This window comes from Lagopus muta, chromosome 1, assembly GCF_023343835.1.
Source record: "Lagopus muta isolate bLagMut1 chromosome 1, bLagMut1 primary, whole genome shotgun sequence".
In the NCBI taxonomy this organism is placed as follows: Eukaryota; Metazoa; Chordata; class Aves; order Galliformes; family Phasianidae; genus Lagopus; species Lagopus muta.
In genome coordinates, this window is record NC_064433.1 from 56,807,015 (window position 1) to 56,823,045 (window position 16,031).

At 37.5% G+C, this 16,031-nt stretch overlaps 1 protein-coding gene across 7 annotated transcripts in view; it reads left to right on the top strand.

Annotated features, from left to right (window-relative positions):
- DGKI (diacylglycerol kinase iota) overlaps positions 1–16,031 on the top strand; it is a 216,543-nt gene that overhangs the window by 138,396 nt on the left and 62,116 nt on the right. For all 7 annotated transcript variants that reach the window (XM_048930903.1, XM_048930912.1, XM_048930928.1 and 4 more), the window contains 2 exons: positions 4,139–4,239; positions 15,690–15,769. In XM_048930903.1, coding sequence (XP_048786860.1) covers positions 4,139–4,239; positions 15,690–15,769 — 181 coding nt within the window. The remainder of the gene's footprint in view (positions 1–4,138; positions 4,240–15,689; positions 15,770–16,031) is intronic.

Sequence of the window (16,031 nt, forward strand, 5' to 3'; positions counted from 1 at the left end):
TCTTATGACTGTCCCCAGGTTTTAAGAATTTCCAGAAAGCATGCTATTTTCCTTAAAATGAGAATTATTCAGTGTTTATGTCTTCTATATTCTTGTGGAAAAGTGAAATCCTATTTGCTTAATAGAATTAATAGTATTTTCTTTTACTTTACAGATATTTTTCAACCTAAAAAATGAATGAAAATAATTATTGATTACTGAAATTATATACTTTTTGATGAAGGTGAATTAAAATAATTCTGAGGGGACTTCATAACATCTTTCATGGCTTGTTCTGCAAGGCTCATTTAGATTGTTATCAAATAATGCCACAAATGTGCACTTCTGGTTCACACTAATGAAAAGTCTCTCATATAAAATTCAAAATAGTAAAATATTTTACTTATGCTCCTGACTTGAGGAGACTGATATTTAGGCTTGTGTTTAACTGAAACCATTATAGCTATTCAACAAGAATGAGCAGAATGTTTCAGTTGACCTGACTCTGTGTTCACGATCCCGTGGACGTATGGCCTTTAGGATGTAATTCTGTGAATTGACCTGTGTGGAGAATGAGGTTCTTAATTAGGTTAAGAAGCAATGGAATTCATTCATCTGTACTTTAAATTGATTTTCATTGACTATGTAATGCACTATTTTGAAGAATAATTAGTGCAAAAATATTTAAATACGTCAGATTGATTTGCAATGCTGCTGTCTGTGATTATTTATTTATAGTTTTTTTTCTGCTCGATCTGGAATGATTTTCATCCCATCCTTACAGTTGGGAAAGTCGTTTTATACAGTATAACATCCATTTCTATTAATACAGACAGCATTAACATCTGTTTTCAGTGATATTCACCATGGTATTTATTTTCACGTAGACATGATTGTGTCCTTGAGCCTTGCGGTTTCTGAATATGCTCAGTATGTCTAATCTAGAGGAACAGCACAATTTGTCTAACGGTGAGGATTCCTATATATAGAGTGTGATGATTACAAGAATATTGATATCGGAATTGTGCTGCTCAACTGCAGTTAATAGAACTGTGTGCAAATCATGAGTTATGTGAGTGAATGAGCTCTTCAGTTGGTTCATAAAGATGGTATTCCACCATGTAGAATGCCAGTCTGATATCATAAGGAGTGAATATTCAGCTATGTGAATTTTTAGAGCCAAAGCTATTTTGCATAGGTCATGAATTTCAGTAAGACAGTATGATGTCAGGGAGCAACCATATTCTGAGTGAAGAGTATTTGCAAATTATTATGACCAAAACCTCAGATTTTGGTCATAAAAGGCTTTGAAAAGGCCTCTTAGCATTTGTTTCTAAAATTGTTTATTTGCTATAGAAAACTGTTTCTGGGATTATGCTTTTATGGCTAGGCTAGCTAAACTTCTCAAATGGGCAAAATGGCAAGTTCTGTTTCTCTCCATTTTTCTGTCTGGTATGGAGAGCAGTGCTGTGCACTACAGCACAGAGAGGAAGGGGGAAGCCTGAGCATCATACACTGATGAGCTCTGTAGCGAGGAAGAAATGGAAAAGGAGTAGGGAAACAGATATAGCGTGATTCTTGTTTGGAGTGCAAACATCACTAGTGCTAGACTGAGCAAGTCCTATTTGAGTAACAACTTCTGGTAAACACACTTTTTGGTATTTGGGAATGGAAAACATTTTTTCAATAAAATTCCAGTTTGGATTGTTAAGACTTCAGCCGAACAGTCTAGATTTGGTTCTGGTTTCAAGAGAAACAGTGGTTTGAGACGGTTTATTGGTTTAATTACATTTAGTTTAATTAGGGACATAGCAGGAATAGCTATCTTTGTAGCACATTCAAATGTCACAGAAGAAATAAGACATTGCTGAATTTCTCTGTCACTCTATGGCCTTTCTTCCCAGCTGAGCTCAGAGGAGTCATCATTCATAGTCTGTCACTCCCCCAGACCTACCACTAATCCTCAGTTCGTGAACCTATCTGCTGGAAGACTGAGCAACCTTCATAATAATGTTTGGTGGTAGAACACCATGGGAAAAACAGCATGGCTTCTTCATGTATTGTACCAGTACATAAAAGACTTCACGTTTCAGTGCTCAGACTGTCATTTTCATGAACCCTACTACATTCACTGCATTATTTTTTTTTCCCTATGTAGTTAGGTTCCTATGTTTTCTTATTTATTTATTATCTTTTCTTGAGTAAAAATAAAAGCTCCCACAATTTTTATTTTTGAAACTTGTGTTTTGTATAATTGGGAAGGAAACATAATTTCTCAGACTGTGTCCATTTCTAATCCAGCAATGTGGCATTTAAAGTTGTGTAAGGGGGAAAAAAGGTGTCAGACATTGCAATTACATTCTTCCATCTATGCACCTTTGCTCTTACTTGCATGCACTAATATTCCTCGGTTGTTCCTTTAGCCAGCTTTATAGACTGCAGGTAGTGAGTGCTGATCTGACCTAATGGCACGTGAGTTATTAAGCTGTTCCCTGAGGCTTTGCTGGAAGTTATCACCCTGCATGTCAAGCAAAATCTTATCTTAAATATAGAGAGTTTGCTGGTATCCTGGTGTACTTTTACCCAATAGTCCCTGTTAATCACCGCAGAAAACACCTACAGCAACCTATGTACTGCTGAATGCATCAGTCTTGCAGTCACTGTTAGTATTCATGATGTATTCTAAGTTATTCCTTATGAATTTTCATTTTAATACAGAAACTCATGTTCAGAACAGAAGGACTGCAGCTTCTTGTAACCTGTTGTATTAGACCTCAATTACTGAGACACCCTTAATTCATTATCCTTTATCAATTTTTAGGCTAGAAGTACTTGTGTCAGTAGAGTTATTTTTATACTGGTACTTGATTTTCAATCTTTACTTTCATCTGTCAATATGTGGCAGAGCGTTTATGTCAACAGAGAGAAAGTATGCAATAAGGAAACTGAAATACGTGGTAATTATCATCTCTGTGGCTCTTCTACAAACCATGTGTTAGGTCTGTAGTATTTTCAGGCCAAAAAGAAAATTACTTGCTTGAAAAGTAAAAAAAAAAAAAAAAAAGAATTACATTTCTGGAGTGTGAATTGGCAGTTAAAATGGCAATCCTGAAGGTCAAATATTTTAAAACTGAAATAAAGCAAACGATAAGCTTGTCTATGACAGTGAATAGAATTTTAACTTTCAAAAGGCATTGTGTGCATTAAGAGCTCTGTTTTTAAATAGATTAAAACAAAGTGAAAGTAGACAATCTTTTGGTGCAAACTCAGAATGAAGAATCTAATTTTAGGTGGGATGAACCTGTCAAGACAGACACTTTATATGTGTATTATAATACACAAGCTATCTTTCTCCCTTTACAAGTGGAAAATGCTAATGTGGCCAAGTTTACATAGCATGCAGTTAAACAAAATCTAACAGTAACAGTAAGATGGAAACTTGCATGAAATCAAAACAAAGCTCTTCAAAACAACTGTCTATCAGTTAGTGGCCACTCAAATTTATGGATAGGAACCCATGAAAGGTTTCAAAAGTATGCAGACCTCCAAGGCATATAAATCTGGCTGAAATCTGTAGAAACGAGGTACTCAAACTTCTTTTTATGGTCTCTCTGGCATATGTGTATTGGACTCTAGTTTGGCAATCCAGCTCTCAACAACATTTTGTTTCCTGCTCCCTGGAACAGAGCTACTGAAAGAGGATCCTCTGGAGATCCAAGTGAATGTGCTGGTGGACAGAGAAAAAGAAGTCCTGTGAGGCTTCCAAAGAAAGCATCAGCACCCTGAAGCAAAGCTCTGTGAATTTTCCTACTTTAGGGATGTACAAAAAGGCATCTGTAATGGGAAAGGATATCTATGTAGAGATTGACGAGCTCAGAAAAGCCTTTGCAATTCCAGGTCACCCAGACAGCAAACAGGCTTCTTGATTTTGCCTGTAATTTAAGATACATCATCTATTCTGTGTAGTCTGTAGTCCTGATCTTGTAAAAACACAGTGGTGGGCCAGTGAGGATCAGGCCCAGTTTTGAAGAGGCTTGCTCTTATTATTCTTTTACCAAAGGTTAAAATTCATATTGTATTTTATTTTCTGCTCTTCCATGGAAAAGTTTGTCTAAGAAGCTTTCTTCTTCTTCTTCTTTTTTTTTTTTTTTTTTTGCAGTCCTCATTCCATCCCTGATCGCCTGCGGATCAGAGTGAACCGGATTAATTTGCAAGAATATGAAGGGCTACATTATGACAAGGAAAAACTCCGTGAAGCTTGTAAGTTGTAAGAAGCTAGGTTGTACCTGCTCTCGGTAGAATATTATGTGTAGATCTCACATTAACAACAGCAAAACAAAAACAATCCAGGGTCAAACATACATTTTGGACAAGTCCTATGTGAGCTATAGGCTCATCTAATTGGGTATATGCACATGCATTCTTTCTATATAAATACTGTCTGTATAAAGAATGTTCAGGTGTTTTCTTACATGTGCCTTCTACACGTTGATTTTATTTACTATAAAGTAAGTATTTTTCACACCTGATTTTTTATTTGTGTCTTTACATTGACTCTGATGACTTTCTGCTAGCATATGAAACTTACCAAGGCTTTATGATTAACACCAAATTTGAAACTTAATAAGAGACTGGTTTCAAACTGAGAAGTTGATCATAAAATGACAGAATCATAGAATTCTCAGAGTTGGAAAGGACCTTTAAAGGTCATCTAATCCAGTTCCCCTGCAATGAATATGATTTTGCTCAGGTGCATTTATTTTGGGAAGGAAATTTGTCTTCCTTTATTCTTTAAGAGCCTTCAGTTTTGCACATAAGCAAATAATCACTGTTTTCTTTCGACATGTAATGGTTTAATTGCCACATTCAGGGGTAAGTCAAAAGCAGACAGATGGTTGCGTTGGCAACACTGATGACGATGATCCACACTTGGAAATGGAGTTCCTTTCCTTGGTGCCACACAGTCATTAATCAATGAGGGACACGTCTGCTTGTGATAACAATTTAATAGAGTCTTGTTCATGCATCTGGCTCATTATTCATCTTAAATTACAAGCATGACTGTTTGTTGTGCAACAAAGCTTCAGCTCCCTCTGTAATATAGAGTGTTCTGGTAATTACAGGATAACAATCCTTTTAATTGTTTTGCTTATCTTACTGTTGGAAGATAGTTAAACTGTTTCACTTTCACCCCTCCAGTCCCATCCCTCCTTATTCTTCTCTCAGTTCATCTGGGCTCCTTCCAACAAAAGAAGTGATATGCCTTGAATTTTAATATAGGTCCTAACAGCCTTTTCTAAAGTTTCAGTTAGTAGATTTCAGCTATAATCAAAGCAATCTAGGCCTTAATCTGTGGAATAAGGAGAGTTATCATAAGATGAGGATTATGGCTCACTGGAGAAGCATTTCTTTCAAGTTTAGAGTTTGACCTTGAGTATCCTTACAGTCGTCTTGAGCAGATGCTTTTGCAACCCTGTTGGAAACATTCTGGTTCTTTTGGTGATTCCTCCTATGCCTTTCCATCTGAAGACAACTATCCTCATCCATTCCCACAACAGATGTAATTTTTTTTTTACTTAGTATATATTAAGTAATCAGTAAGAGCCATTGCATCATCTGACAAAAGATATACACCTTTTTACCCTGGTGTCTCTGCAACTGTACACAGGTATTAATGTTTGTCACATTCAAAAACAGTAATGATAACATTATAAAATAATAGAAAATGGGCAGATAGTGATCTAGTAGCTTTGAGATTTGGTTTTAGACTACACACATTTGATCACTTGCTGAGCATATATTCAAGGGGTTTTCATTCAAAAAGTAGACGTTTGTATATCAAAAGTTAAAGTGCTTGCTTTGTAATATGAGAAAGCAAATAATGTCCCCATCAAATAAAAAAAACAAAAATCAGAGAAGATACTTCACTTTACCCTCTGCAATTATTAGGAAAGCCTTGTATAAGGATTCATAACTTACAGCACACATTCATAGTCATTCTCCTACTTTTCCGGTTAGTAACTCCTGTCAGAGCTGTCCAACCTTTAGTTTACAAGAGGCTAATCTTGATTTGAAGAATCCTAGTTAATGCTAACTGTATCTGAAGAAAATCTCGTATGAAAAGAGAAGTGCTCTCTAAATAGTCAGTAATCAACCTGTTTTAAATATTCTCCTTGAATTCCATGAAGGAATCCCTGAAACCAAGAAAATCCCTGTGCTTTACTGAGCATAGGACCAATATCACAGCTTCCCTGTGACTTTTACTGCAAGGTGCTTGTATCTCCTCTGGAAACTGAGATGTAGCCAGAAATCAAGTTGAATTGTTACGCTAGAGGACTACACTAAATTTTTTATGAGGAAGGGAGGTGGGAAAATTGTGTAAATGTTCCTTTTAAGAAGAGCAGATAGCCATTTTAATTGTTTTTCTGATATAGATATGGATTCTGATATAGAGCTGTTTCTTTTTCTGGTAGCAGGTCTGCACATCACTGCCTGCCTGGCACTATAATGTGTTTAACACTTCTTTGGAATAAGTATGCTGTCTCAGTCCACATCAGCAAACCTCTTCCTGGAGCACTGTCACTTAAAGTTACTCGGCTTGAGTGGGAGGAGGGAAGTGGTAAGGCAGGAACAGCAACTCTCCTTTCTTCTCCAAGGTGGCCATAATGGGTGGAGGGGTCGAAGGGAGGAGAAGGGTTTTTACTGCCCTGAAGAAATAAATCACCATGGTGAGTGACAGATTGAAATTCTATAAATCTGAATCAAAAATTTAAATATGGGTATTGTACGCTAGCAAAATAATTATAAGTGATTCTGCAAACAGAGGAGCTGTTGACTCTCCTGAAGATAGAGAGGCCTTGACAGACTATGGGACTGGGCAGTCACCAGATGCATTAAGTTTAACAAGAGCAAGTGCTGGATTCTGCACTTGGTATATATGTACAGGGACGGGCATCTGAAAGCAACTCTGTGGAAAGGTATCTTGGGGGTTCTGGCTGATGGCAAGTTGAACGTGCGACAACAGCCAAAAAGACAAGTTGTACCCTGGTTGCCAGAACTGCCACTGGACAAGGGAAAGGATTGTCCTCTCTGTGTCCTCACACTGAGCACTGTGCAGTTTGTGCACAACAATATAAGAAGGACATAAAGCGTAAGGACGTAAAGAGTATCTAAAGGAGGGTTACAAGGATGGTGAAGGGTCTGGAGGAGAAAATGTATGAGGAGCAAATGAGGTCACTTTAGGTAGAGCTGTATGTAACCAGGGTGTGGACTTGATGATCTATGTGGGTCCCTTTCAACTGAGAATATTCTGTTATTCTAAGAGCATTCACAGTGGGCACTCACTCACACTGTTGCAGTAGTATTTCTTCCAGATGTGTTGTTTTCAGTGGGGCTAGCTTACTGCAGCATGTCTGTAGCTTTCAGGAACATGTATATAGGACTTGATGCTCACAAGAGACTCAATTTACTTGTCTTTCTAAGCTTTGGCTGAATATCTACAATTTAATTCCAGAATGCTATGCTTACCATCCATTGTCTGCCCACACCAATTAAAAGCACTTTTATCTCCCCATAGTTTTTGAAGACTAAACTAGAATCCCACAGCAATCTGAACAGGAAAAGGAAGCCGATTAATAATGACTCATGCTGTTATCCGTGAAGGAACGGTAACAAAGAAGCTATTAAGGTTTTTGCCTGTCACATGTCTCCATAATAGAGTTTTGAAATCTCTGACATCAGTGTAGTAATCTGGATCACTTTAATTCACAGTAAATACATTTCACTTCCCTGGTTTGCTCAAAATACTGATTTGATTCTATCAAGTGCTTCATCTGAAATTGTACTTCCCGACGTCTAACAACTCATCATACAAACTGTTCCATGAAGATTAATCTTCACTCTGTTGGAGGTAGACACCTCATTTTGAAAACCTTCTGAGCAATTAAACAGTGTCATTTTGTTCTCTGAAGGGCAAAATTGTTCTTAGCCCATTCTCCTTCTGTTGCTCTTTACTTTTCTTGTCACTGCAGCTGGCATTTAACCAAGATGCTGTTTCTGAATTGTCCCTTCTTTCCCTTCCCTATGCTCCTCCCTTTCTCTTTCATTCTGTCAGCATCTCAGTATTGTCTCTGTGATGATTGATGATGGTACAGGGGTTACTTATTGATCCTTCTATGACGGGGTTGAATGATTCCATGCACTCTTTTAGGAAAGGGATACATCTTGAACATTTTAGTTATGTTGTAAGTTGCTGCTAATGTAGTTGTTATCTCCAACACATTCATTCCTGTATATGTCTCAAGCACTTGTCACCCTAATCACCAGTTTCAGTTCCTCTTGCCTGATGTGACAGTTCTACCTTAAGTGACCAAGATCCTCATATTCAAAATTCAGTTGATGTCTCCAGATGGGCAGAACTTAATACTGTGTCTCATCTGTGCATCTTCTGTGTACTGTTTCTGTTTTCCTGCTATGGTAGGAAAGTATGATTCAAAACAGCATTTGGGGGGAACAATTCAATTAACTTTAAAACAACAAAATCTTTTTGTTTATGACACTAGATTTTCCCCATTTCACTGCTCCTATGAAATTACTGACAATGGAGGTATATACAGAAATTATTAGAAATTAATACACCCATGAATGAATTAGTGACCATATGGTACTCATCTATGTTTTCTCCTTAGTAACATTACTGTAGATTTGCACCATGAAGCTGGAGGGGTGAACTAGCTCACCAGCAGCAGTAGATACAAAACTTTAACTGTTTGTTTGTTTATTTAATAGAATCTGTCAATTCTTAGTGCTCTTTACATATTTTTTTATGTTCTAGCGTTGGAGATCCCATCTTGCTTACTCAATGCCACTAAGATTAAGGAGGAATCATACTCAACCCCAGTGTCAGCAATATCAGAAATAAGTATCAACTCTGTGAACTCTTGGTCTCCCACATCACTATATTTCACACAGAACCAGTCATTCCTTATCTCCTATGGAATAAAGTGACACAGAAAATTGAAAAACAATTTTTGAAGATTGATTTCCATGTGTACAGTAATTGATTTAGCTACAATCTAACAATCTCTTTCTATTTAGCTTCCTTGCTTTTTGTTTGTGTGTGTTGAGATCAGGAGTAACATGATGTGACATTAATCTTAGATTCTTATTTCTCTTCCAGTAATCTGTCCCTTGCTAATTATATCTAGCCAGATATCTATGTTGCATATGTCTTGCCTTCAATTTCTGTAGGTTATCTGAATGTTTTGGGGTCATCTGATAAATTCTTATTGAGTACAAGGACTAACAATCTTGTGAATGTTTTGAGACGTGTATGTGGACAGATACCATGGTTTCCTCATATCAGTAATGTATTAACCACAGTTTGAGAATCCCACCTAGGAAATCATAGAATCATAAAATGTCTTGGGTTGGAAGGGATCTGAAGGATGAACTATTTCCAACACCTGTGCTCAAAGATGTAGCAGATGAAGATAGTTTGGACTGTATTGAGTGTGATTTTGAGCAACTAGTTAAATAAGAAAAGGTCAGTGCTGAGGACTTGGTATTTACATCCTGATTCCCCATCGTGAAGGACACAGGAGTAAGTGATCTGGTAGGTGACTATGGTGATGAGGGAAAACCTGAGTTAGCAGATGGAATCAGGACAAGGTTGATTAACCACTGAAAGAAATGTGCTCACTGGGATGCTGCATCAATCTAGATGGATGTAGGTGGAGTGGACTCTATAGCATAGAATCATAGAATTATAGAATGGCCTGGGTTGGAAGGGACCTCAAGGATCATCAAGTTCCATCTCACTCTTGTAGCATAGCTACAAATTCACTCTTTAGTCCTGGGAGAGAAGGACTAATGGTTGCTTATTTGTCAGGAGGTTTCTTAGCAGATGTGGTAGCTTGTTCTGTAGGGGCACTGTAAAAGGCAGCACTGCCTACAGACACTCCTCCAGTTTTCACTCTGCTTCAAAGTCACTATATTGATCTAACAGCTTTGCTTTTTCAGGGTGTGTTGTGCAGACATTAGATAATTCTGCATTTTTTCTTTCATGTTGATGTTAACAATGAGCTAAATATTGCAATCTCTGTTCATTCTGTGCTCGTAGATTCTCATGGTGATGTGTACAGATCACAATGCAAACCACTGATAAATGATTGTAAATGAAATAGAAATGATAAAAACAAAGAAGTTGTCAAATACATTGGTTATGTCAAAGGAAATCTCTCTTTTTGTCTCAGAATAAGATATTCTGAGCTTTTTCCAGGCACCACAGTGGATTGTATGTCTGTCTGTGATACACATCCATGCACATGCATGTGTTCATACTCATGCATGTATTCAAAGACTAGAAAGACACAGGAGTCTAACAGAAGAAAAAGTAGGATGTGATCAAATGGCTAAAGGTAGTAGCACAATGAATATATACATAGGTGTTGAGACAGGAAACTTTAGTTCTGTCTTTTTATAACTTTGAGCTCTTGACTTTGTGGTCATAACACGTGTTTAACAGAGTATTTCACTGCCTGGATTTGAAAAAGAACCAAAACAAGCAACACAAAAAGTTCAATGGTTTAGGCGTGCATCTCATGTCATGGAGTTGTTTATATAGGGCATATCTACAGCCAACACAGTCCTCTGTCTTTTGAGCTACTAGGTAAACAGTAACCTGTAGGATTGACCTTTCCTTTGGCCTAGAAGACATGAGCAGTATTCCAATACATTTCGTTAACATATATTAGCCTATTAACCCCACCGGACTGAGAGACAAAAACATTAAGTTCCATTCCAGACCTTCCAGGAAATCACATTTTAATTTGGCTTTATGGCATAGATTTTTCTGCATACTTCTCTTCTGCTGTTTCTTTTTCTATCACTTTCCTTGTCTGATTTCTTCTTATGTTTTCAATCCTATTCTTCTTCAGCACTCATTTTCTCCCTGTTCATCTTTGTCTGTCTCTATAGATTTTACAGCTCAGGTTCCTGTTCTTTTTCTTAATTGTAAACTCCTAGGCATTGTTCAGCCAGATCTCTTCTTTCAGCTCTTAATCCCAATATCTCTTCCTTACCAGTCTCAATTCCAAACTTTTAATAGTCGTTCTTTAACCCGTTCTTTTTCATCTGGTATCTGGGACAATTTCCCTTCGCATTAGACAGACAGCTTTTTTTTACTATGTCTGTGTGTTGGAGAACTGACATTCTGGAGGGGATGACCACCCTCTCAAATGTGCTCTTTCAGTCTGGTAACGTCCATTGCATTTTATGCACAAATATATGACGATTTTAGTACTGAAACACTAGTATTAAAAAAACCAACAACCAGCCAAGCAACCAAAGAAGGCTTTGATTCTGTCAGTAGAATAAATGAAAGGTATCTGAGGAGATGTATGGCATAGATTTATTTTGGAAAAAAAATCCTTTTGTAGAAACTCAGTTGTGTTAAAACCACAGTGGAGAAATCTCTTAATTTAAGTGTCTGAATATCTTAGAATTCTCTCACAAGAACTTACTTGGTTCTTCACATTTCTAATATCAGCAAAAACCCCTCAGGAAAATGATGTTTTTATAACATTTCCAGTAGTGAGGATCCTTTATTTGCTACATTAAACATTTACAGCCCCATGTCTAATCTCCCCATTCCCCTGAGGTATATGTCAGTGTTGGAATGAGTTTTTCTGGCGTTCATATCTACCTTAATGATCTGCCTTGAGGCTGTCTTATTTGAGATTTGAGTGGGTTAATCATGGTGTTTAGATCACAAATTGAATACTTTCATAACAATAAATGGGGAAGTTAATTGAATTTTTCTTGATGGTTTAGTATGCAGTGTTCAGGCAGTGTTCTTGGTACTGCTGAAGAGTTCACTAGCTTTAGGTATTCAACATAATGGGCACTTAATAGAAGATTTCTTCTTTGTTTACATAAATTCCGTAGGTAATTTCATGAGAGCTTAAGAAAGTGCTACTAATCTTGCAGTTATTAGAGCATTACGCTAGTCATACTGCTGCATCTACCTCACTCTCCTCCTGCTGACTCTTGATTTCAGTCAGCATTGCTAGGAACAAAAAACTTTCCGCAGTGCTGGTTCAGAATATGAAGCAACTGCCTGGCTGTCTCATCTCCTGGGGTTCTTGCACTGCTTCTTATCCATGCAGTATTAGAGTACGTATCCACAGCTCCCTGGATAAAGTTCTTTTCACCATTCAGGGAACACAAAGAAGCTGGGAGTTAGATGCAAGCAGTCAGTAGAGCAGGCGCCTCAGGAGAAAAAAATCTGTCTCCTGAATGCTGTGGCTTGGCCTGTGGTCTGAGACTATCCTGTGTTTGGCATATTTCCATACGTGAATATGTCTGTGTTGTCACAGGAGTGGATAATCTGCGGGTGTCTAGGAAAGCTGCTCTGCATTGTTTATGCTCTTAATACATGCAAGACTGCAAAATTTTGTTTTCCACTCCCACCTTTCACCTAACATGTCCAGTAATCACTGTGTCCCACAGCACTGGTTTTTGCTGCTCACATCCTTATCCACACAGAGCTATTAAAAAAAGACAGAAGTCCACTAATTCCCTAATGAAAATGTTTACAATGACATTCCATGTCAAGCAGTGCATGCACATTAACCTTACGTCTTTACCTGATTCACCATAACTTACCTCATTTAATGCTTGGACTAGATGATCTTAGGTCTTTTCCAACCTTAATGGTTCTGTGATTCTGGCCCCACTGCACAGTGTTGCCCTATGTTTAGAACAAGCAACAGTCCTGCAGTTTAAATCTGTATGGGCTTGAAGGGTTTTCAAAAAGCTGCTATTTTGAGGCACTTCGAAAATCTTGGCTGTATAATGTGTTGTGCATGCTTGCTGTGGTTTATGGTACAAGTGAGGGCTGGAAACATTTCACTTGCTGGAAGGCAAATGAGTTTCACAACAACAAAGAGTAAACAACACAAAGCCCCCCACTAACATTTATCAAGCAACGTTTTAACATATGAAGTAATGTTATTCAGTAATGACTTTAAAATTTAGTTTTTTAATCGAACAAAACCATGTGGGACGGAACCATACAGGACTTACCTCACACACCTTATCCCTTAGCTAGCCATTGACCCACAAAACCAGATGTACTGGTTCAGGATTTCCAGGCAGAAGTCACACATCCCTTTTTAAGAGCAAATTATACATGTAATTGGTGTACAAAATGTAGCTAATTAATTATACTAACGGATTATAATCTTCATCTGTAATGATGCAGATAAGGCTCAGAAGTGTCACAGCTCAGCCATCTATTATTGCATACTAGTGCTTTCTTTACAGGTGATTTGGTGAATTTCTTTAGAATTCCCAGTGTTTATAAGGTCCTTCTGCTCAGGGCTATCAGCAGTGGTGGAGATTAAGGATTGTCATTCTGTGTTAGTTCCAAAGTTTCAGTGGGTTAAAGCTCTGGACCCTGTTAAATTGAAGGAAGTTATTCAATACAAAAGGGACAAAATGTATGGTGACAACTTATGAACCAATGTTGTATCTCCCTAGTGCTCTGAAACTGTTCGAGATACAGTCATGTCTGCTACAATTCACTTTTTAGTGCTCTAAAAAATCTCAGCCCTTTCAATAAGGGCTGCAGAGGGATTTACTGAATTAAAACTAGATGGTCATTAAGTGCTTGTTGCCAAGAGCATAAGGGTCTCCTGTCAGAGCAGGTTAAGCACCAGCAAACACAAAGTAAAGGGAATCAGTCTGTAACTCAGTGTCGGTATACATAAAGCAGACCTGACCATTGACCCTCATTCCACTTAACTTGTCTCACAAGCTCTGTTGAGTAATGAAAAAACCCTGGAGGTTGCAGTAAGCAGTGTTGTCTGCTGGGCTTTCTGAAAACAAGCTGGATAGGGATTACTGTTAGATGCGTTATTTGATAAGTAGCATGGGCTTTGCTTCTCTCATTTTCCTTTTTAGCCCTTCTTTCTTTTCCTTTTTTTTCCTCCCTCCCTACCATTTTTTCCTTCCTCTGCTTCTGGTTTTCTGAGAGTCATATCTGCTCTGCTGTTTACATTGCTTTCTGAACACGATGCTGACAGAGCTGGTGATGTATCTTTGGAGCCCTTCACTGGCCTCTGAGCTCCATTATGCCCTTCAGTCTTGTAGCTGCTTCCTGTCTTCTCCTTGAGACCACTCATTTCTCATTACGCTTCCAGCCTTCGTGGGCCACAAGGAAAATGAGCCATGGAAGTGTTCCCCATTATGTGTTATCACTAACCTGTTCCCTTATTAGAATGAAGAGCTTCCCAACAGATAAGCATCTCAGGGCCCCTCTTAGTTAAGCCCCCTTGAGTGATATGAGGAATTGCAGCACAGTTGTTCTTTCTGTTTGTCTCAGTACTGTAATGTCTCAGTAATGTCAATGACATTAAGTTGCTTTTTGTTATTCAGTTACCAAAATTGTTTGTGAGCTGATATTCTTCTCTCCCTCTGGAATACTTCATATGATGATTTAAATCCATTTCCTGCTGCTTCCCTGCTTCTGGGGGCAACGTTTGACTAAAGACGCTTGAGGGAGAAGAAAATAATGTTATGATTCAGTTTCAGACATTCATGTGCTTAAGAATTTTCATACTTGTTTCCTTTCTATTTAAAAAGATTTTAGCAAGCAGCTCTCTCGGTACCTTCCTAGTAGACTCATGTGTACATTTTCTCCCATCTTTGCTTTTTTTTTTTAACAAAGAAAACCTAGAGTCTGAAAGAATAGTTGTGGAAATCTAAACTCCTCATTATCTGAAATGCTACCTTTGACTGAGGGGACTTATTTGCTGTATTTTTTGCTCCTTCCCTCCTTTCCTCCTTTCCCTTTCTTTTCCTTTAAGACATTGTGGACATGTGTAAGTTTTGTGTGCAAATGGAACAATGCCTGTTTTTATTTAAAAGCACACTTACATCAAAATAACATGACACTAGTTTTCTCCTATGTCAGAATGCGACCTCAGGGATACTCTGTAACTTTGTTTGCTTTTACTGTGGATGTAATTTTACTTTGGAGATATAAAGTTGAAGCCGATAACCTCTGAGTATGCTTTTTTCCTTAAATCCAATCATAAAATGTAGTGAATTAATATGCTGCAGTTTATTGTCATCATTTTTTTCTCCTGCTGAAGTAAAGGTTTCATTATATAGTAATAAATAAATACCTCTTTAATTTTAAGTCAATAAACCAATAAGCTAAGGCTGGAAAGCAGAAGCAGCCCTATTCTTTGGTGTCAGTAACAGAGTTCCAGGAGAGGTTTGCCAGAGGATTAAAAGAAAATCCCCAAAATACTGTTTAAAACAAAATCCTGGTGGAATGTAAAAGCTTTGAATCATCTCAGTAGAATCTTAAGTGTTTTGAAAATGAAATACTCTGTGGTACATTTCCTTGCAAAAAATAATTGGTGTTTACATCAGAGAAGGAAGTACACAATTTTACTAGATCTCTTTTAGCTTGTATGAGATGGAAGGCAGTTGAATGTCAGAATCTTTGATAATTACAAATGGTTAAGACGAACGATGAATATTATGTTCCTGATTTTAAGTGACTGTTAAGATTTAGTAAGCAGAGAGCTTTAGTGAGGACGTTAAGAAAATAACCAACACAACAAAGCATACTGCAAATCTTTTAAAATTCAACAGGCCTCAATTAAAGACATTTTTCTGTGTTTTTCCTTTTCCAGCCATTCCCTTAGGAATTATAGTTGTTCGAGGAGATTGTGACTTGGAGACCTGTCGTATGTATATTGACCGTCTACAAGAGGTAATGTTTTTGTGAATTAAGTATCATTTATTAATCTGTATTATGCTCCTTCCACTCCTCAGTGTATAGGTCTAATGATTGCAACAACTTCGTATTGTGAGTATTGTGTATTGCCTCATGCTGAAAACAAAACTTTAGAGCTATGATATGCTATTAAAACAGAGTAACACAAAACATTATTTTCCAAACAGGAAAAAATAAATCATGCTGAAACCATTTAAATTATAGAGGAATTGATGTGTGTTGTTGTGTTTGCTTCTTC